We start from the raw sequence: 22,508 nt of genomic DNA, 5'->3' as shown, positions 1-22,508 counted from the left end.
TCTCCTCTCATGGCCCTTACACTGGGACCAGCTACCAGGTCATCCACGACTCTGCAGGAGGGACCCATGGGCCATGCTGCTTATTACAAACAAGAGCTATCTGGGGTCAGCACCAGAAGGTGGCCTGCTTGGCTCAGAGATGGAGAGGCCGTGTCCTTGGACTGAGCAAGGGGGCTGCTGATTAGGTCAGGGCCCTGGAAGGGTTGTTTAGGACTTACTGTGTACCAGGCCTTAGGGAAAAGCAGTGAGTGCCGTCACTGTCCTGCCCTCTTGGGGCTTAGTGTCCTATGGCGGACAGAATCAAAGCCCATAATCACCCAGATAGTTATGTGACTGTAGTTGTGATAAGGCTACAAATGAGATACATAGGAGTGGTGGGTGCATATAACAGGGAGTCTGAGCTGAGACCTAAAGGATGGAGTGAGGTGGGTGTGTGCATGTGTGTGTGTCCGTGTGCGCGCCTGCACGTGCTAAAAAATGGATGCACGGATGACAGTGGGTGGATGGGTGGTGGATGGGTAGATGAATGGACGGATGCTTGAGTCTTCCAGGCAGTGGGAACAGGCTATGCAAAAGCTCAGAGGCCAAAGGACGTCTGGTGACCCTGTAGCTGACAAAAGACCATTGTGGAAGGTGTTTGGAATTTAAGAAATGAGACTGGAGAGGTGGGTAGGTAGGAGCACTGTGTACAACTGAGCAGACTGAGCACTGCACTGCTCCAGGGGTGCCAGTCTTGCGGACCATGGTGTGAGTGGTGCCTGCTGGCACTGTGCAGGATGGAGGCCTGCAGGCAGGGATAAACTCATAATAAGGGTTTTCAACTTTATTCCTAGAGCCATGAGGAGCCATGGAAGGGCTTTGCAGTTGGCGATGGGACTAATGTCCATTTATGATTCCTCAAGGCAGTATAAAAAAGCAAGAACCTTTGTGTCAGGACGTGGGGAGAGTGGGTCTTGCCTGGGGCCCCTGTGTACCTGCACACCCGGTGTGTGGTGGCCACTCACGCCTTTCCCCTCTCTTGCAGTTCGCTACTTTCTGAAGAATAAGGTCAGCCCCGATTTGTGCAACGAGGATGGGCTCACGGCCCTGCACCAGGTAAGGCCGGGCTGGCAGGGGTCCCCGTTCCCTGCTCCCCACCTGGACAGGTGCCCCATCTCCCTGCTTTTTCCTGCCCAGAACCCTCAGGGAGGAGGGCGGGAAGGGGAGCCGCAGCTGCCCCGTTTGAAAGGCTCTTGTCTGCTTGTGTGTGTCTGTTACAAACACGCCCACAGAGCCCCTGTGCACACTCACGCGGCTACACAGCCTCGGAGGACAGGCAGCCTTTGTCCACTGCATCCTCGCTTCCCAGCAAAGGATTTGGCAAACAAAGCAAATTTGTTTGTAGCTTGACGGTTTATGAAGCACGTTTGTTCACACCCACCACGGCATCCATCTACCCTGTTGACAAAGGTGATTGACAGAGGGGTTCTGTGACCTGCTTGAGGTCACATAGTCCTGAGCTATAGCCATGAAACATCCTTTCTAGGGAAGTGTGATGGGCTCGGCCCCCCTGGCTGGGGAAGGGCTGCCGCTGTCATCTCTTGCCTGGATGCTGCACCAGCCTGACTGGTCTCCAGCATTTAGGTGGCCCTGCCGTGATTCGTTCTCCATGCAGCAGCCACACGGGTGCTCACGCTGAAAAACTACTGGTGTAACTCAAAGCGCTCTGGTGGCTTCCTGCAAGGCCCGGGAGGCCTGGCCCCTGATGAGCCCTCCGTGCTTCCTGGGTCCCTGAGCTCCAGCCAAGCGGCTTTTTGGTTCCTTGCACACCCTGTGCTGATCCCTGCCACACTTTCCCACGTGCACTGGCTATCCCCAGTTGACAAGAGCCCGAGAGCCATGCTGTTATATACATGTCCTTTTCTCCTGGCCACCCCTTTTATTTGTCATTTTAGCCACTAGTGTGATCTTTTGATGTTGGTCCCCCCTACCCGGGCTCTGAGCTGCACAAGGGCAGAGCCCATGTCTCTTGGTCATTGGTGTATCCCAGCATCTTTCCCCATGCTGGCATGCAGAAGGTGCTCCATATGTGCACGCCAACTTAATGGATGGACGCACTGAAGCCTTCCTGTGCCCTGGCCCAAGTTTCTGAGCAGGCGGGAGGCCAGGCTGCTGGAAGCCTGGGTTGGTGAGAACCTCTCCATCTCCCTGCAAGGGCAGGAAGAGGTGAGCAGACACTGGCCACTGCCCTGCCCCTAAGCCCCAGGGGCACGTCCCCACCCTCAGCCTTCAGCCCAGTGGCCTCCTGTGTGTCCTCTAGGCTTTTCCTCTTGTCCCTCCAGGGTGCCTCGCTTTCCTCATCTGTAAAAGGTTGTTATGAGGATTAAATGAATTCACATAAAACCCCGTGAGCATCACTTGATACGGGATGAATATTAAATATCATTATTATTAAAATGTGTCACAATGTTCATTTCTCTGTCAGGCCACTTCACTTATGTGAAGTGTGGGTTAATTCTCACAACAACCCTCTGAAATATTGCCCCCATTTCACAGCTCAGGAAACTGAGGCTGGGGCTCAGCGCTGTGTAACAGAATCCCCATGGTGATGGGATGTGCTGCGTACCTGCAGTGTCCGGTGTGGCAGCAGCAGCAGCAGCGGCTACTGAGCCCTTGAAATGTTGTTCTGAGGATGAAACGAGGGAGAGCATGGCCAAGGGGTAGCAAGGTGCCTGGCCCTAGTAACTCCTCAAAAAAGCGACAGCTCTTATTGATGAGGTGGCGTGTTATGATTACTGCTGCTGCTGGGCTGTCATTATTGTTGTCATTTTTATTGTCACAATTGCTCCAGTGCAGCCAAGGAGCACATTAAGAAGAGCGTCCTGTGCCCATGAAGGAGTGTGCATTTGCTGCACTTGGCAACAGGGAGCCTTCACTTGGCAACTGAGAGCAACCCTCCTGGGTTAATGAGGAAACTCTCCCGTGGAGAATGTGTGGAAGGGGAGCCGCAGAGAGGTGGGGAGAGAGGAGAGGTGATGAAGCCTCGGCCGGGGCAGCAGGCATGGAGCATCTACACCCGGTGATAGATTGGACATGGGAAGCGAGGGGGTAGGGGGGGTCATCCAACTGCGAGGTGTCATTTCCCACCTTGGGGAATGCAGAAGGGAAGGCCTGCACACTCCACATGCACCCCACCCCATTGCACCCTTGCAGCCAGCCCCCAGCCCAGCCCTTGCTCAGACCCGGTCTCCCAGGTGCAGGCTGCTTCAGCCCCAGGCACCCCGGTCACAAGACTGCAATTCTGGGTGCACAATCCTTGCCCCCTTCAACCTGAGGCTCCTTCCCCCCATCCTCATATTTTCTGCAGCCCCTAAAGGTGGGATCTCTGGCCCTCCTATCCCCTGACCCTACGTGCTGGGCAGCTGCTCCTCATAGGAACCCGGGCTCCCCTGACTCATCTCAGGGGACAGCCGGGCGCTCCGGTCCTTTCCCCGCGGCCTCACTCCGGTTCCTCTGGCGCCCTCTGCGGGCTGTGTCGCGCCACTGCATCCTTCTCCCCACCACCTGAGGCAGCCTGGCCTCACTGGGTCACCTGTGCCCCGCTGTTGGGACAGATGCCTCCAGACCCAGCCATCCCCAAACTGACTGGCATCGAAAGAGAACCTGGGTCTCTGGCACCATCTGTGCAAATGACTGTTCCTCTCGCACATGTTCTGGTGCTGGTGGCTCCACTGGGGTGGGGGTGGGGACTGTGGTGCTGCTCCATCCCCATTCCCACAGCCACCTGCGGCCATGGCTCCCACAGGGCCCCTCTCATTCTGCCGGCACCGTCCCTTCTCCCCGTGCCTAGCCACTTCTGTAGGCCAGGCCACCACCATCTCTTAACTGGGCGATTTCCACATGCTCCTAACCTTCCCTCCTCTTGCCATCTATTCTCCACTTGCAACTAGAGGGGGGCTATAGAAAGACAAGTCTGGTTGTGCTGTACCCCCAAATAGAGCTCTGCAACGGCTCCCGCTGCGCTGAAGGCCAAGCCCTTCCTGGATGGGCAGTGCTGAGCTCAGCCCCCTCCGACTTCTCCTGCAGCCTGTTTTCCTCCTCTGTCCTCGCCTCCCCTGCCCATTGCCCTGGCTGGAGGCTTTTCTGTCTCCTTGGAATCTCTCGCTCTCTATCCCTGGACTTAGGGGTTCCAATGACTAATGGCCCCTGAGCCTATCTAGGGGGCTGACCTTCCCTCTCAGGACACTCCCCCACCCCAGCCTTCACACTGAGCTGGGTTCACTGCTTGGGGTTTCCTCAAGCTCTTGAGTCATAAATTCCTAAGTCAGAGGTTTCAAACTGATGGATCTAGGGCCACGCATTGGAGGCCACTGCTGGGAAGGGAACCCCCTTACTCCCCAGCTTCCCCCTCCCCCTGCAGCCCTGCTTGAATCTGTTGGTCTCTGAGTTAGTGGTCTCCATACATTCTCCTTTGAAGAAAGCCTTCTGGAATTAAAAAGGAGAGGTTTTAAGCTTCATTCAAAACTGTCTCATTCCACCAACACTTTTGAAGCTTTTTAGAGCTGACTTTATAAAAAATATTCTCTTTATATTTTTATCCTATATATTACTAACTTACAAGGAAGCAGGCTCAGAAAGGCTAAGTGGCTTGCCCAAGATCACACAGCATATAAATACTGGAGCTGGATTCGATCTCAGGCAGTTTGGCTCTACTGTCCTTCTGGGGGCCTCTCGGGGGAACCGGGTGTGTCCCCTCTGGGGCCTGGGGCCTTGCTTGGAGCTGACCCTGCCTGTGTTCCCTTCACAGTGCTGCATCGACAACTTTGAGGAAATTGTCAAGCTGCTCCTTTCCCACGGTGCAAACGTGAATGCCAAGGACAATGAGCTGTGGACACCCCTGCACGCTGCCGCCACCTGCGGCCACATCAACCTGGTGAAAATCCTCGTTCAGTAGTACGTGCCTCTCTGTTCCCCAGGACAGCCTCGTCTCCGCCCCCCTTTTCCCCAAGTTCTTTATTTCCCCATCTCTTTCCTTCTCCCTCTTTTCTCTCTCTGCTCCTTCCTTCGGCTCTCGGTGCCTGGGACTCTCTCTCTCTCCCCGCATCCTGTTTTAACTCTGCCTCTTCCTCTCTCTGTTTCCACCTCTCCCCTCTTCCCTCAGTTCCCCTTTTTCTCTCCATCTCCTCAAGGTTCACTATGTTGTCGCAAGTCAGGATTTCTTTCCTTTTTCAGGCTGAGTAATATTTCATTGCATATGTATAAACCGCATTTTGCTTCTCCATTCATCTGCTGATGGGCGCTTGGGTGGCTTCTGGGTTTTTCGCTGTTGTGGATTCTGCTGCTGGGAACATTCGAGACCCTGCTTTCAGTTCTTTCCAGCCTACACCCAGAAGTGGAATTGCTGGCTCATAGGTAGTTCTATTTTTAGTTTTTTGAGAATCGCCATACTTTTTTTCCAGAGTAGCTGTACCCTTTTGCATTCCCACCAACGGCACACAAGGGTTCCAGTTTCTTCAGGTCCTCACCAACACTTTCTGTTGTTTTTTAATCATAGGCTAAGGGGTGTGAGGCGGTGTCCCACTGCAGTTTTGATTTGCATTTCCCTAATGACTGGCGATGTTGAGCATCTTTTCATGTGCTCATTGGCCATTTGTATATCTTTGGAGAAATGTCTATTCAAGTCCTTTGCTGATTTTTGAATTGGATTGTTTTGTTGTTGTCGAATTTTAGTTCTCTGTATATTCTGGATATCAATCCCTTATCACATGCATGATTTGCAAAAATTTCCTCCCGTTCTGTGGGTTGTCGTTTTACTCTGTTAAGAGTGTCTTTTGAGATAGAAAATTTTTAAGGTTTCATGGAGGCCATTTTACCTATATTCTTCCTTTGTTACCTGTACCTTTAGTCTTATATCCAAGAAATCACGACCAAATCCAATGCCATGAAGCTTTTGCCCTATGCTTCTAAGAGCTTTATAGTTTTAGGTCTTACAATAAGATCTTCATCCATTTTTTTTGTTCATTTTTTAATATAGTATAAGGTAAGAGCTCAACTTCATTGTTTTGTATCATATCCAGTTTTTCCAGCATCATTTATTGAAAAGACTTTCCTTTCCCCAGTGAATGGTCTTGGTATCCTTGGTGAAAATCCTCACCTTACATATAGGTGAAGGGCTCTCTGTTCTTTTCCTTTGGCCTGTGGGCCTTTATGTCAGTGCCATACCATTCTGCTTACTGCAGCTTTGCATTAGGTTTTGAAATCAGGAGGTGTCAGTGCACCATATTTGGTCTTCTTTTTCCAGGTAGTTCTGGCTCTTTGGAGTCCTTGAGAATTCAGGTAAAAAAACAATTATTGGGATTTTGATGGGCATTGCATTGAATCTGTAGATTGCTTTGGATAGTATTAACATCTTAACAATATTGAGTCTTCCAATTCATGTACATGAGATGTGTTTCCATTTATTTATTTATATCTTCTTAAATTTCTTTCAGCAACGCTTTGTAGTTTTCATTGTACAAGTCTTTCACCTTGTTGGTGAAGTTAATTCCTAAGTACTTTAATTTTTCTGGTGCTATTAGAAGTGAAATTATTTTTCTAATTTGCTTTGTAGATTGTTCAGTGTTAGTGTATAGAAATGCAACTTGTTTGTGTGTTGACTTTGTATCCTGCCACTTTGCTGAATTTATTCATTCTAACTTTTTGTGTGAAATCTTTAGGGTTTTCTACATATAAGATCATATCTGTGAATAAAGATAATTTTACATCTCTTCCAATTCAGATGCCTTTTATTATTTATTTATTTATTTATCCTTTATGCCTAACTTTTCTTTCTAGACCTTCCAGTATTATGTTGAGTAGAAGTGGCGAAAGCAGACATCCTTGCCTTGTTTCTGACCTTAGAGGAAAAGCTTTCACCATTAAGTTTGCTGTTTGCTGTGGGTTTTTTACATATGGCTTTTATTATGTTGAGGTAGTTTCCTCCTATTCCTAATTTGTTGAGTGTTTTTATCATGAAAGGGTGCTGAATTTTGTCGAATGCTGATTCTGTGTCAATTGAGAAAATCATGTGGTTGGGTTTTACCCCCTTCATCCTGTCATGTGGTATATTAATTACATCAATCAACTTTCGTTTGTTGAACCATCCTTGCATTATAGGACTAAATCGCCTTTGGTCGCAGTGTATAATCCTTTTGATATGCTGCTGAAATTGGTTTGCTAGTATTTTGTTGAGAATTTTTGCATGTGTTCATGGGGTTATTGACCTATGGTTTTCTTTTCTTGTAGTGCCTTTGGTGTCAGGGTATCATTCTCTTTATTAAAATATCTTTTTCTTTGTCTCCATGAGTGCATGAGTCTAAATTCTTCTCCTCCACTCTCTTTATGTGTTGTTCCCTATTCTGTTTTTCTTGCTATCCAAAAATCAAGCATACTTCCTTGTCCTTGCTCCCCCAGTCCTATCCACATGCTTTTCTTTGTGGCAGAACTTGCTTTGGGGGCTTCGGACAGCAGTGTCTTTCCCATGAACAAGGCCATCTCTCTCTCTATTGCTCTGATGGTCTTTTATTGCCCTGAAATTCTAGGGTTCTATAATCACACAAAAAGGCAACATTTAATTTCAAATATTTTCAATTGAATTAATCTAATAATTGGTGGGCATTTGAGCTGGGCCAGGCCCTGTGGACTCAGAGATGCAAAAGTCTTAAGGAACCAGGCAGGAAATCAAGTGATTTCAGTATCAGAGCCAAGACAGAGCGAGACCAGTGGCTTGGAGCCCCAGGAGGCCAATGAGAGCATCTGAGAGCAGGGAGTCAGGAAGAGTGACCTTTTGCAGAGGTCTTGGCAGAGCAGCAGGGGCCCACTGGGTGGCTGCTGTGGGGATGGAGCTGATGGCACTGCTGCCCTAGCTCAGAGAGGCGGATTAGCTTCCCCAAGTGCACGCAGGGTTTAGAGAGGTCACAGTGGAGGGCTGCTAGGCCAAAGGACTGGCTGGTGGGCCATGCCTGCACCTCTGATGAGAATCTGGGTGTGGCTAAGTCTGCCTGGAGCATGAATTGGCCATAGCCTGATCAGCGATGGGGTGAGAAGAAAAGGGCGTGGTGGCAGCCTGTGCAGCGGGTTCCCAATGCTGATCTGTACCAGAATCATGTGGGGATGGGTTTAGAATACACAACCGGAGCCTCACCCCCAGAGACTGTGCTTCAGGAGGTCTGGAGTGGAGCCCAGGTAATTTAGTAGTTCCAGGTAATTCTGCTGAGTGGCATCCCAGCACCATGCGTGGGAACCACTGGCCCAAAAGACAGATTCTGCCAGGGAGCCCGGGCTCTGTCCCGTCCCTGTCCTGGTCAGCCTTTTGGGCAGGAACTTGGAGGGGGAGGTGGGGAATAGCCAAGGATGTTTCTGCGTGTGGGCAAAAATTGCAACAAAACATGGAGAAGTGAAAAAAGCTGGCACATGAGAGACACAGGTTTGATTCTTGACCCTCCCACATCCCAGCTGTGTGACCTTGGACAAGTGACTGAACGTATCTGAGTCTTTGTTTCCCCTTGAGTGAGATGGGGCCAGCGATACCAGCCCGAGAGGACTGTTATGAGGATTTAATACCATGATGTGTGTACAGGGCTTGGCTCAAGCTTGACTCTAAGCAAATGCCTGACAACTGGTGCTGCTGTCGCTAATGTTATTTTTATTATTGTCACCAGGGAGGACTTTGACACCTGTCCTCAGGGGCCTGCCTGCTGGCTCACCAGAGAAGGAAACTGGGGGTCTGTTGGGACAATTCTTCTAGGATTTTGGCCTCTTTGCGTCTGGGGTTCCCAGGATCCTGAAGCCACTGTCCTTGCTGGGGCACATTTTGGCAGGGTTGTGGGTGCTGGGTGCACAGTGGGGTAGTGGATGAGAGGCCAGAGGGCAGAGGCAGCCAGACCAACCCTAGCCATACCTACCTGGCCCTCACCCTGGCCCTTTCTCTGCAGTGGGGCCGACTTGCTTGCTGTCAACTCTGATGGGAACATGCCGTATGACCTCTGTGAGGATGAGCCCACCCTGGATGTCATCGAGACGTGCATGGCCTACCAGGGTAAGAGTGTGGCACATGCCATAAAGTGGGCTCAGGGCAGTGTTGCCGTGAGCAGCTGTTAAATCAACTCGGGTGAACAGGTTAGCAAGCTAGTACCTGCCTGCCTCGTGCTCAGGGCTCAGGAAATAGGGTGGGTCCCCGTTATGATTACTGTTGTGTGATTAACAAGATGAGGACACGTGCTGTGCAGAAGGGAGGTATTGTTCTCCTCTGTGTCACCCACCCACGCAGGCAGCCTCAGCTGGCCTCGTCTCCTCTTCGTCAGCTGTGGCAATTCAATAAACATTCACAATAAAGATATATTCCCACTTGGGAAAATAATAAAAAGTCAGGAACATTTGCTGGTGCCTGCCAGGCACCATGCTGGCTGCCAGGGGCCGGGATAAACAAGATGTGGGCTGTTCTCAGTCACAAAAGAGCTGCAGAAAGGAAACAAGTGTAGCAATCAGCAACCTCCCCCTCCCCCGCCCAGTACAAACTCTGAGGCTCCTCCTCGGAAAGGAATCTCAAGCCAGATCCTGGCCTGCAGCCCCGTCGGTCCAGGCCCTGACCCTGTTTCTCCCCAGATCCCAGCACCCCCCCCCCATCTGCTGTGTGCATTCCCTGGCACCCGGGCTCTAACCGCTCATCTCCTGCAGAGGCTCCTGCCAGTTTTTGTGCCCATCTTGTGAATCTATGGACCCCTTCTCAGAATAATATTTTTAAATATGGTTATCAAAATCATAGGATTATAAAGGAAACCAACTATATTCAAATAAAGCTACCAAAATATTTTAAAATGTGTTACCTACAAACTTTATTAATTCATGAAACAATCAGATAATATGATATGAAAATACCTACAGTTTCTGTTGGTGAGAGCGGCACAGGCGCCACTCATTCTGTGGTTTTGCCTACGTCTAATGGAAGGAAATGCTCTGTTTCACTTGAAGGTTAAAAATAAACGTGCATTTTTCGTCCTTTCCAGTTTACAGAGCTCCCCTGAATTCTACCCGAGACTGCTTGATCTAATGGACCTTTTTATAGAGCATGTCACTTTCTCACTAAATATCATCCATAGCTGCCAGTAACACTTAAACATTTCAGCTAGAGGTTCAGGCTTTCAAATGTCTTTCTGGGCCCCTCCACCTCAATTTATTCAACTCTCCATTTCAAAGTTATACAGGGTGGGGCAAAAGTAATTTTACAGTTGTTCGTATGGAAAATAATACAATAATTAATAATCATACAAGAATAAACTGTGTTTTGTGTACTCATGACTGTAAACCTACTTTTGCCCACCCCTGTATATCCATTAATTCAGTCATTCCTGTAACAAAAATCTCACTGAGCCTTGTACCAGATGCTTCAAACGCAACTGTGCACGAGATGAAGGAAACTAACACACCCTGGTCAGATAGGGTGGTCAGGGGAGGGTGCCAGACCCAGAGGATGAGATGGAGCCAGCCATTTGATCAGTTTTCGCTGGGTATGTGGATGGTAGGATTTCCGGGTAGAAGAACAGCATGTTTAACAGTAACCGATATCATTACAGGGCCTACTGGGTCACTCCAGGCAAGAGTGGCCTTTGTCCTGTGGGCCAGCACACATTTATGCTCATTGGGCCTGGAACATAGTGATCTGTGGGCATATCTGTCTACCCCCTTAACTGGCAGACCCTGGGTAGCAGAAGCCTTGCCCTCCCTATCTGACTTTCCTTCTCTCCCCTCTTGGGGTGCTGACCAAATCCTCCCTCCCCAACAGGCATCACTCAAGAGAAAATCAACGAGATGCGGGCGGCTCCCGAGCAGCAGATGATTGCGGACATCCACTGTATGATCGCAGCGGGCCAGGACCTTGACTGGGTCGATGCCCAGGGTGCCACGCTGGTGAGGATAGGCGCCAAAACCAAGACCAGCTAGAGCTGAAGTGGGCTAGCACGTGGCGGAGGCTACACCTCTACAGTTGGGGCCTCTGTTTGCTCTTAGCCAGTCTTCTATTGGCTTCCTTGGGCTCTCACCTCTATCTCCCACCTTGGCTGGGCAATTGGTTTCTCTTTGCCTCGTCTCCTTCTCAATCCCTCTTCTATTCCCACGGTGCACTTTGTGATCACTTAAGGCTCTCTAAGAATGTTAATCGCTTCCTGAGTGTTCATCATGTGCTAAGTATTTTATGTGTTTTCTGGGAGATTGAACAAATGGGGCAATTAAGGTCTGCAAGGTGGCACCCATCATTGGAGGCCTTGAATGATGCCAGGTAGAAGAGCTGGGGCCTTAGCATGAGGCTTTCCCTTATTGGATGTATTGGTTACTATGGCTATGTAACAAACCACCCCAGAACTCAACCTCTTAAACCAACAAGAAATATTTATCATCTCACATAGTTTCTGTGGGTCAGGGAATTGGGAATAGTTTGGCCGGGTGGCTCTGGCTTGGGGTCTTTTATGAGGTTGTGGTGAAGATGTCAGCCAGGGCTGCTGTCATCTGAACGCTTGACTGGGGCTGAAAGATCCATTTCCAAGGTGGCTGGCAAGTTAGTGCTGGCTCTTGGCAGGAGGCCTCAGTTTCTTGCTTCTTTGGGACCTCTCTTTAGCACTACTTGAATGTCCTCACATGATAGCTGCCTCCTCTAGAGTGATTGATCCAAGAGAGCCTAAGGTAAAAACAGCAATGCCTTTTATGACCGAGCCTCAGAAATCATATGCTGCCCTTCACAATATCCTGTTTGTTAGAAGCAAGTCACTCAATCTGGTCCACATTCAAGGGGAGAGAAATTAACCTCCATCCTTTAAAGGGAGATGTGTCAAAGAATTTGCAGACATATGTTTTTTTATTTTTTATTTTAAAAAATATATATTTTTCTTGATTTGAGAGAGAGAAAGGGAGAGGGAGAGAGATCTAGAAACATCGGTGACGAGAGTCATTGACTGGCTGCCTCCTACACGCCCCCTGCTGGGACTGAGCCTGCATATGCCCTGACGAGGAATCAAACCAAGATCTCCTGGATCATAGGTCAACTCTCAACCACTGAGCCATGCTGGCTGGACTGCATATTTTAAAACCATCGTATTGGACTCCTGAGACCTCTTCCACCGGGCTCAGCATATAGTAGGGATTCAGTAAACACTGTTTCCTTAACCACAGGAGCTCTAAGACCAACCATAAGGGAGAAGAGCTCACCTCTCTGCCTTACCTTCTAGGTCCATATTGCAGATGTAATCATTCCCTGCAATGTGGCTGGTATTTCCACCTCATTCTGTTCTATTCTACTGGATCCAAGAATGATCTTAGACTTGGGTTAGGGAGAGTGCTATCCAACCTCCAAATGTGGGACTGTCCACCCCAAGGAATGCTCACATCTTTCCTTTCCTTCAGCTGCACATAGCTGGAGCCAATGGGTACCTACGAGCAGCCGAACTCCTCCTGGATCATGGAGTGCGTGTGGATGTGAAGGACTGGGATGGCTGGGAGCCCCTGCACGCGGCTGCCTTCTGGGGACAGGTAGTTTTCACCCACAGGGCTGTGGGAGAGGCCAGAACAGGATCAACCTGCCCTTCTGTGGTCTAGCGGTTGGTTCAACACAAGACCCACTTAAGGCATTGACTACAGCTAGTATATGAGCTGGGAAAAGACCTAGGGGGTTGGCAAAAACATTTGACAAGTTGTATTCTAACAGGATAACAATTAAATTTGCCAAATTAGAAAATCCCAGTGTTTCTGCTTTGAGTAGTTTCTCCATTTGTTTCCCAGATATAAAACCCTGCTTGCAGTTTTTGCAGTCCCTCCCTAGACACCTGACAGCTCTAGAGTTACAGCTGACTCCTTTTTCTTCTGTCCCTTGGCCCAGGCATTCTGGAGGTGGTGTCAGTCCATTGCATCCCAGGAATCAGCCTTCCCTGGGAATCAGCTTTGCCCCACCATTCTTTGGGTCACATCCTAAGAGGCCTTGGGCACTCCTTCCATCTCTTAGGCTTTCTGAGTCCTGGGTAGTGGGAACATGGGCTTCTTCCTGTGTTTCAGATGCAAATGGCAGAGCTATTGGTATCCCATGGAGCCAGTCTCAGTGCTAGGACATCTATGGATGAAATGCCAATAGGTAAGTCCAGCACACCACCTGCTACACACATAGGCTCTCATCAATTTTCTGACAGGTAGGCGGATACATGGATGAATATATGGTTGGATGGGTGCTGGATTGACGTATAGATGGATATGTGGATGAATGAATAAATTAATGGATGATAGGTTAATGGATAAATGGGCAGATGGATGGATAGATCAATGTATGGATAGGTGGATGAATGCATGGATAGAGTGTGAAGGATGGATGGATGGATGGGTGGATGGGTGGGTGGGTAGAGGACAGACGCATGGATGGATGACTGGTCATGGAAGAGGCAGACGGATGAGTGGAGGAATTAGGTGGGTTGCTGGGTGAGGAGATAGGACTTTAGCACCCTGGAATACCTTCTTGCTTGGGCTACAGGGTACCTGCTTGTTTCTGTTGGTACTTCCTGTGTCAGTGGAGAGTTGATAAGTCCTATTGCAACCTATCAAAGGTGTCTGACTCCTTCAGTTGTAGCTGGGACCCTCAGGAGTTGTGACTGTCCGGAACCTGGGTTTCCTGTTATTTCCTCTAAGGATTGGGTTGTGGCCAGGAAATAAGGGTGGCGTTGTGTTCTCCCCTCCCTGCATGCCCCAGAGGATGCTGGGAGTTTTCAGCTCCTCTGGTCTGGAGGGATCTCGGGGGCCACAGCACACTCCCCTGCCCTTTCAGACCTGTGCGAGGAAGAGGAGTTCAGGGTCCTGCTGCTGGAGCTGAAGCACAAGCACGACGTGATCATGAAGTCCCAGCTGAGGCACAAGTCGTCCTTGAGCCGGAGAACGTCCAGCGCAGGCAGCCGGGGGTGAGCCGGGGGCCGGGCAGCCGGGGGTCCCCATGCCCGCGCCTGCCTGTGGGCCTGGACGCAGCCTTCGGGCCCCCTCTCTCCTGCAGGAAGGTGGTGCGTCGAGCCAGCCTGTCGGACAGAACCAACCTGTACAGGAAGGAGTACGAGGGCGAGGCCATCCTGTGGCAGCAGCGGAGCGCGGCTGAGGACCAGCGGACCTCAGCCTACAACGGGGACGTCCGGGAGACCAGGACAGACCAGGAGAATAAGGACCCAGTGAGTGGCCCCATGCCCTGCCCCGGTGTCAGCCGCCGCCTGGGGAGGAGACCAGGGCCCCAGCCTGGTCTGGCCTCGTCATCTGAGCGCCTCCAGGGGGAGCTTAGCTGGGCAGGGCCCTCAAACCAGCTGGATCCAGTGTGATGGTGGCTACTGTGGTTAACGAGGGGAGCCTAGGGTGTGTTGGAGTCAGAGCTGGGGGCTTTGGCATCCATTAGTTCTCATAATCGACAGGGGACGAGTGATCACCCTGCGCCTGCTCATACTCCAACAGGTCTAACCTGGGCTTCCCAGGAAAGAGATTCAGTAGGGCAGCCACCCTGGGAGCTAAGGACACTAAAACTCCCAGGGTGGGGGCCAGGGGATATAACAAGAGGTTGAGAACTGTGTTTATCAGAATGCATCTGATTAGGAGAAATTTTTTGAAAAACTGATAGGTACTGGTAGGACCTCTAAGCAGCCTGACCCAGTAATAGCCAATGGTCCCGAGTTTGAGACTGCTCTCCTAAGAGGATGCTCTGTTGGTGTCCTGGGGCTGCTGTAACAAACTACTGCAAACTTGGAGCTAAAGCAGCAGAAATTTATTTTCTCACAGTTCTGGAGGCTAAAAGTCTAAAACGCTGTGTGCCTCTCTCCCGGCTTCTGGTGGCTCGAGCATTCCTTGGCTTAGCTAGCATGACTCCAGACTCTGCCTGTCTTCACATGGTCTTCCTCCTCGTGTGTGTCTGTGCCTCTGTCTTCTCTTATTAGAAAGACACGGGCCATTGATTAGGGTCCACCCTAATCCAATAGAACCTCATCTTAAAGTAACTAATGCCACCTGTGAAGATCCTACTTTCAAATAAAGTCATGTTGAGAGGTGTGGGGTGGACATGAATTTGAGGGGACACTGTTCAACTCAGTACTGATACACTCGGGCCCATGCCTGGCTGTGCTGCTGAGTGGGGCAAAAGTTTGGGGCCAGAGCAGAACTGCTGGGGGCGAGGAGGGAGAGGCCGGCTGTCCGGGCTGTGGTCTGCCTTTTGGTTCCACCACCACACTACGAGCAGCTGAAAGCATTTCTAGAGAGTGTTGCTTTGGCGGGATGCAGGGTGATTAGTTGCCCAGCATGCGCACACATCTCCATGGGACCCTGCTTCCCCAGTGAATGGGGAGGTCACGTGCAGGCTGGTCTCACCAGCAGGAGTGGTGGTGCCTATTGAAGGGGATCCCCATCAAAGCTGGGGGGCTGGGGGTAGGCTGGGATGGAGAGGGCAACATGGAGGCCTTGTTCCATCTAGTCCCCAAGCTTGGGGGTTGGGGAGAAAAGACTTGTAGACAGAAATCAAATCACATTTCAGATGCCTCCAGCTATGCTTTATTTATTTTTATTTGTGATTTATACATTTCTTGGAGATCCCTGGAATCCTAAGTCAGTATGTGGAGACTGTCTTCATTCTTAGCTGCAGAATATTCCAGTACAAGGACATGCCATAATTTCCCACCTGCCTAATTACGACTTTCAGGCTTTGCTCTCCTGGGGAGCATATCTGTGAAACAAAGTCCTGGAAATGGGCTTGCTGGTGCAAAGTATTCATTCTTCAAGTTTTTTTTGGATGATGTGATTATCGACCTCCAAAGAGGCTGTGGCAGTTTACATGCCTAGCTATCTTCCCACACCCTTCCAGCACTGAGTAACAACAAACTTTAGAAACACTTGTCAGTGTGATTGGTAAAACCTTCAGTGTCTTAATTTTTATGCTGTTAATCATTAGTGAGGTTGAATGTTTTTATTTTTTCCTGTGTTTAATGCTGTATTTTGCCGTGAGCTGTATATTAGTGTCCTTTGTTGACTTTTTTCTTTTGTGCAGTAGAGCCTTTTTTAAATGAGCTTTTAAGAGCTCTTTATTTGAGAGATTGTTCCCTTTTCTGTCATATGTGTTGCAGATATCATTCCAGTTTTGTCATGCGTCTTTTGACTTTGTTTATGGCGATTTGCTAGTCTTTACATTTTCGTTACTGTCAAACGTATCCACCTTTTCATTGATAGTTTCTAGGCAGCTCCAGTTATGCAGGGACTTCTGGGTGTAAAGGAATCTCTGCTATTTGGAGTGGAGATGTGCTGGGAATACAGAGGGAGGATTGCAAGTAACCAAAAACCCAACTGAAGTCGACTCACACAAAAAAGGAATTTACAGGCTCATGTCACTGGAAAGTCTGGGCCCAGCTGGATCCAGGGCCTGAAAACACAGCATCGGGACGCATTCTCTGTCTCCTTCAGGCTTCCTTCACATCAGCCTCACTATCAAGCAGGCCCTTTGACATGGTGTCTCCCCAGCCCCCAACTTGTACCATTCTCACCACCAGCAATTTCTATAGAAACAGAACTTCTCTCTCCCAGTCATTCTAGCAGAAGTCCCAGGGTTGAGTTTCATCAAACCAGTTTCAGTCTAGAACCCACCATTGAGCCAATTCCTGTAATGAATGTGTTGACTGTCCAGGCCTGGGGTCATGGTCCAGCCCTTGGAGCAAGGATGAGGGTTTTAGCTTTATTAAAACACATTGATTGGTGAGTTCCCCAGAGAAAACTGGATGTCCTGTTACCCAGGTAGGGAAGACGGATGCAGGACAGGTCCCGACAGTAGTGCCCTCGGCAGGGGCGCAGGGGGGGAGTGGGCTCAGACCCCCCAGCCAGCTGGTAATGCTGTCCTTTCCCTCTCAGAACCCCCGGCTGGAGAAGCCCGTGCTGCTCTCCGAGTTCTCTACCAAGATCCCACGAAGCGAGATGGACATGCCCGTTGAGAACGGCCTGCGGGCTCCGGTCGGCGCCTACCAGTACGCACTGTCCAACGGGGACGCCTGGAATGTGTACGAGGCGCCGGACTACAGCATGGTCTACGGCAACCCCGGCGTGGCGGACGCCGCCCCGCCCTGGAGTGGCTACAAGGAACAGAGCCCCCAGACGCTTCTGGAGCTGAAGCGGCACCGGGCTGCGGCCAAGCTGCTCAGCCACCCCTTCCTGAGCACCCACCTGGGCAGTGGCATGGCCAGGACGGGCGAGAGCAGCAGCGAAGGCAAGGCCCCCTTGATCGGAGGCAGAACTTCACCGTACAGCAGCAATGGGACCTCGGTGTACTACACGGTCACCAGCGGAGATCCCCCCCTCTTGAAGTTCAAGGCCCCCATTGAGGAGATGGAAGAGAAGGTCCACGGCTGCTGCCGCATCTCCTAGTCTCCATGGGACAGAGGAGAGAGATGCTTTGGGGAGGGGTCCCTGGAATCCAGGCCGGCCCAGCAGGCCTGGCTGGGGAGCCTTCAGAGGGCAGCTGGGGGGAGATGGGCTCTGCTTCCCAGAGGAACGCTGACCCCACCTCTCAGCCAGCTGCCCATAGCAACACCCCTTCCCACGGTCTGCTTCCTGCTGCATTGTCTGCCATCAGAAACAAGGCCGCCAGCGGCTTCCCAACTCACCCTGCTGTCTGGTTTGGGAGGAGGGCTGGGCCTCCAGTTCTGTTGTTGGTAAAGGCTTCTCTGGACCAATACTTGCATGTCTCACACACACACACACACACACACACACACACACACACACCTCATCAACTTGTGTATGGATGACAGCTGGGCTCATGGGAAGCAGGTGGGACAGAGAATTTGTGAGCTAGTCCCAAGAGGATTGAGGTTAAGACTCAGTTTGTCACCACTGCCAGTGTGGCTTTAGCAGGGGAGGGAGCCTGCTAAGCTGAGACCCATAGTCCTGCCCAGAGTCCTCTCGGGGTCTGGACCACCATCCACATCTGACAGGAGCAGGAAGCCCTCTGTGTCCAGAGGGAGCCATGAACCTACATGGGTGGGTGAAACGGACACAGGCCTGTTCCCCAGCCTTGCCTGTGCCAGGGAACAGCTGTGTGACCACCCAGGGGCCAAGGTGGAAAACCAGGCTATTCCATTTCTGGAATTTTCCAAATCACATTTTGTTCTTGGATGGAAACATCAAAAAGTGGAGCAGGCAACAAAAGGCAGCATTTCCAAAAGTGCATTTGATAAAAGAACTATGTAAGGCTGTAAAACTTGAGGCGGGAGGAAATTGAATTTGGCTGCTTTCATGGAGAATGCCATGATCACTAGGCCTTACTGACTTGTGTTGGAAAAATGAACTTAAGTGAGGAGCTTCAGTTGGAAGGGCTTTTCCAAGGAGAGGGGTGAGCTCATTTTGGCAATTTCTCAGCCAGCCCTCCTCACTCTGAGCCACCAGAGGGAGCAGTGAGGGGCTGCTGCCCACCTCCCAGACTGAATGCTCAGGCCCCCAGGCCCCCGCTCTGCTTTTTCTGGAATGCTCAGTGAAACAAGTTGCCAGTTGGCCCTTGTGAGTTCCTGCCTGGGCCAGGAGCTCCCAGCCCACTCCTGTTGGAGTGGTGACACCGCAGGGCTACAAATCCAAGGTGCCCATGGCCAACACCCCAAACTGCATTCAGAAGAGAGGTGGTGGGGCTGGAGTTGGGTCTCACTCCAGCCCTACAGTTTCATAGCCCCATTCTCCCTGATGCTGGGAGGTTGGTCACAAGCCTGCTCCCCACAGCCTTGCCCATGCCAGGAGCCAGCTGTGTGACCACCCATTCAATCACCTGAGGGGCAGGCCGCTCACCACCTCTCCACTGCATTCTCTCATGAGCCCCTTTGAAACTGTTGCCCGTGAGTTGGGCGCTATCCACTGACTCAGCCAAAACCCACTGGTGTAACTAACGAGCAGGTTTGTTCCCTGCTCTGTGAGCCTTTTATTTGTCCTAAAACTACCTCCTTAGAGCTCTGAAGGTGCCCCCTAGATCCTGATTCTGTGATTTAGGGGACAAATCTGGGTTCCCTTTAACCCTCTTCTTTCTGAGCCTATGAAAAATTCTCTCTAGGGGGCACTTGGGCAGGGGGCTGTGGCTGGAGAAGTTCTCTTTGTGCCACAGCCTTAGCAATGGGTCTGCCGTTTGTCATTCCCAGTCCCCACTGTGGCCCTCACACACTCCCCTAACCCAGAGAGGGAGCTGGCTTGCAGGGGCCAGGCTGATGCTTTACCAGGAGTAGGGCCACTGGGCAGGAGAGCACAGGGCTCAGGAGAGTCGCTGTGCCCCTGGTGGCTCTTGGATGCAGGGAGGATCACAGCACCAGCCCAACCCTACCCCCCAACTCCAGGACATTCCAGCCTGGGGTGGAGGGGAGGTCAGGAGACTGCAGACAGGTGTGCGTGGTGCCTCCTATGTCCCTCGGGTCTGGGTGGGCTCTCCATCACCTCAGCCTACGGCTGGAGCGGGGCAGGGATGACCTAAAACACACATAACTTTGGCTTTAAAACAGTGTTCAGATCAGACTAACACTGAAATTCCTCTTGAGCCAACTTAAGCTACAAGCTGGGAGTGCCAAGGGAAGCCACACACTCCTCGGGGGAGAGCTGTGCAGGCTTTTGGATCGGCTTGCTCAGGGCCCAGGCATTTCTTGCCCACGCTAAGCCCTCTGGCCGTTCCCTCGTTCCCCTGGCTTCCTGCCTCCTGGGCTGTCCTCTCCGCCCAGAAGGCTGGGAATCCCGCTGATTCCCCAACAGGAGCCGGCTGAAGACTCTTGAGCACAAGCTCGTATTTTCAGTCAGAGATAAACCACTCCCTGTTGGGGCTTCAAGTACCTGGGGTACTTTTCCTGTAGGGTCTCTTGGGTGTTGAAGGACAGGCCGGGGTCAAGGTCATCCATTCATTCACGCATGTGGTTTATTGAGTAGTTGTGACATACCAGGCACTGTGTTGGGTTCTGGGGATAAAGGAGGAACAAGCTAGTGTGAGGAGGCTACTCCTCATGGTTTTCATCTCTTGAGGATCATGGGTGTCAGCAGCAGCCCATTCAATTGATCTGAGATAGAGTGACTGCATCCTGGTCCAGCACCCCTTTGCTTTTCAGCTTCCAGCCCCCCGAGACTATGAATCCCTTTAGCCAGGAAGTAGCTGTCATGACCATCCCTATATGACATTTGCCACTAAATGCAGATGCTGGGTCTTGGGTTCCAGGCAGACACCATCCCAAGTCTATATGGACCTCCCAGTGTTCCTAGCTGCCTTCAGGCCAGGCTGTTTGAGGCACTGTATATATAATAGCAGTTTGAGGTTGGTGTCTAGAGGAGTAAGAAGTCTGGAATTTCCTGCCAAATGCATCTCAGGTTTTTAAACCCATGCCTCGTGCTGATTTTTACTATTTATTGTGGATAATGGGAGGAGAGGGAGCTTCTCCTTCAACACTGAAGCCTTTCCTCATGAGCCTGTCTCTCTTCTGGGCAGGCGTGGATCAAGGAGCTGGGACAATCCTGGCGAGATTGACCAGATGCCCAGCTCCTGCTGAGCCCCAGGTCTGGTGGCAGTTCCTGGCAGATTGAAGGAGGCTACTTCCAAAGTAGGTGCCACATGGCTCCCTGTGAGCTCTGGCCCTTGCCCCCACCCTATGCCCCAGACAATTGAAAATTGTCACCAGGTGAGTTTCTGGCCAGTAACTCAGGGAAGCTGAATGAACCCTAGACCCAAGTCTACTAAAGACTTCAGGACGTAATTTTCCATCAAATATGCAGCATCGATGAAATTGCTCTGCACCATTTTATCATCTTAAATGGGTTTAGAAAGTTAACAAGGGTATGCCCCCTGTCTTATCCCACCGCAGTTTGCTGGCTTTATAGTAACTTAAGACCATTTGGGTTATTGGTGTCAGATACCTTTTGATCTTGAGCTCTCTCTTCCACCTGCTTTCCCAGAGCAGGCTACTGGGGCACTTTCCAGAAGGTGCTCCTTACAAGATGCTCAGAAGGACTATATTTAACTCTTGCTATTGTAGCCTGGTGACAGCCTCCCCTCCCCCAGGGCACATAAAAGCAAAGGGTCATGTGGTCAGTGGGTCATGTGGGTAACTCCATAGAAGTGATCCCTTTGCCAGAAGCTATAGCCCTCTCCTCGATAGGAGTCTCTTGCTGGCCAGTTGGCCAGAGGACCTGCTTCCCATGGGCATGTAAGTGCCATAGTGCGAGGCCTGGCTCTGCGCACCCAGGAAAAGTCTGCAGACCCCCAGCCCTCCGCAATAATTCACCAGACCAGAAGCCACTGATGTACAGAGAACACTTAAGAAAAATGTATTTTATGTGAAAAAAAGTTAAAACTCTGTATACTCTATCAGCAGCTTTGTGTAAAATGGCAATCAAGAGAATCTAATATATTTAAAACTTTTTTAAAAAAAAATCCTTGCAGATCTTTGATATTGTATTGAAGTAACTTTCAGGTAGCTCCTCGCCATGCGGCCGTGGTGGACCCCGTGTCCAAGACCGTGGCCCAACCACATCCCAACGGGGCACACCCCTGGAGTTGCTTCCAGCTGCCAAGGCCTGTGACAGAATTTGCTGTTGAGTTTTTAATTAAGATTATTAAATTCCTTTTAATAACACCTTTTAGTGTGGCTGTGGTCATTGTTGTGAGCTCTCTTGAACTATGCTGAGTTGAATTCACAAAGAGGCGAAGCCTGGGGTAGAAGGTGGGGAATCCCTGCCCCACACCACAGAAGACTCTCCCAGGAGGCCTCTAAAGCAGGGGGAGCTCTGAGGTCTCAGACATGGAACAGATTTCTTTCTAGACTGGGAGATGGTGAAATCTGGTGAGTTCAAGAAAAGGTGGATGATTGGGAATGGCCTTCACTCTGTCAGTGTTCCCTTTGGCACTGACATTGAGCACACTTTCAAAGGTGTGTCTGATGACATATTTATACGTCACAGGGCTGCCCCTCTGCTCTGCTCTGCTCTTGGAGTGCACTGCTCTGTCCCATCCTTTCCCTTATAGAGCTTACAGAGGAGGTAAAATACTACATGCTACTTCACATCACAGCAACACAGCGGGTGAGGCCCTGGCTATTCTTACTTCTCCCTCAGGCAACAGAGGTGTTGGCAAGCCATGTGGTTGCACAGCCCCAGGCCATGGACCTTGTCTTTGTCATTCCCAGGCATTTGTCAGTATCTTGGAAGAATAGGGAAAGAGTGCTTTCTTGGACCCTTCTGAACACTGGATGCCAGACCAGGGACACATGGAAGGCCCTACACTTGGGCTTGAAAAACTTCACAAACAGGCTGAGCTGGGGAGAGCACGGGAAGAAGAGAGGTGTCTGCAGCAGAGGGCATTCATCCCTTTAAAAAGTTTATTGGTTTCTCAGTGATAGCGGTAACCTCTCACATTTAGGACATACTTTACAGTTGTATAGATGCGCTTGCGCTCTCATTTACACGCAGAAAATGAGGCCTGAAAAGGACTATTGGCTTTAGCGCTGTGGAGCTCGTGA

At 50.6% G+C, this 22,508-nt stretch overlaps 1 protein-coding gene across 1 annotated transcript in view; it reads left to right on the top strand.

The window, feature by feature from the left end:
- PPP1R16B (protein phosphatase 1 regulatory subunit 16B) overlaps nucleotides 1–21,625 on the top strand; it is a 58,640-nt gene extending 37,015 nt beyond the window's left edge. The window contains exons 2-10 of the mRNA XM_081148788.1: nucleotides 1,025–1,095; nucleotides 4,787–4,932; nucleotides 8,952–9,055; nucleotides 10,799–10,923; nucleotides 12,409–12,534; nucleotides 13,054–13,129; nucleotides 13,811–13,940; nucleotides 14,030–14,198; nucleotides 16,900–21,625. Coding sequence (XP_081004914.1) covers nucleotides 1,025–1,095; nucleotides 4,787–4,932; nucleotides 8,952–9,055; nucleotides 10,799–10,923; nucleotides 12,409–12,534; nucleotides 13,054–13,129; nucleotides 13,811–13,940; nucleotides 14,030–14,198; nucleotides 16,900–17,409 — 1,457 coding nt within the window. The 3' untranslated portion in view covers nucleotides 17,410–21,625. The remainder of the gene's footprint in view (nucleotides 1–1,024; nucleotides 1,096–4,786; nucleotides 4,933–8,951; nucleotides 9,056–10,798; nucleotides 10,924–12,408; nucleotides 12,535–13,053; nucleotides 13,130–13,810; nucleotides 13,941–14,029; nucleotides 14,199–16,899) is intronic.
- The last annotated feature ends 883 nt before the right edge of the window (nucleotides 21,626–22,508 follow it).

The sequence above is a fragment of the Miniopterus schreibersii genome (assembly GCF_964146895.1).
Source record: "Miniopterus schreibersii genome assembly, chromosome: 10".
NCBI lineage: Eukaryota > Metazoa > Chordata > Mammalia > Chiroptera > Miniopteridae > Miniopterus > Miniopterus schreibersii.
The sequence above is the reverse complement of the archived record's forward strand: the minus strand, read 5'-3'. Positions and strand labels throughout refer to the sequence as shown.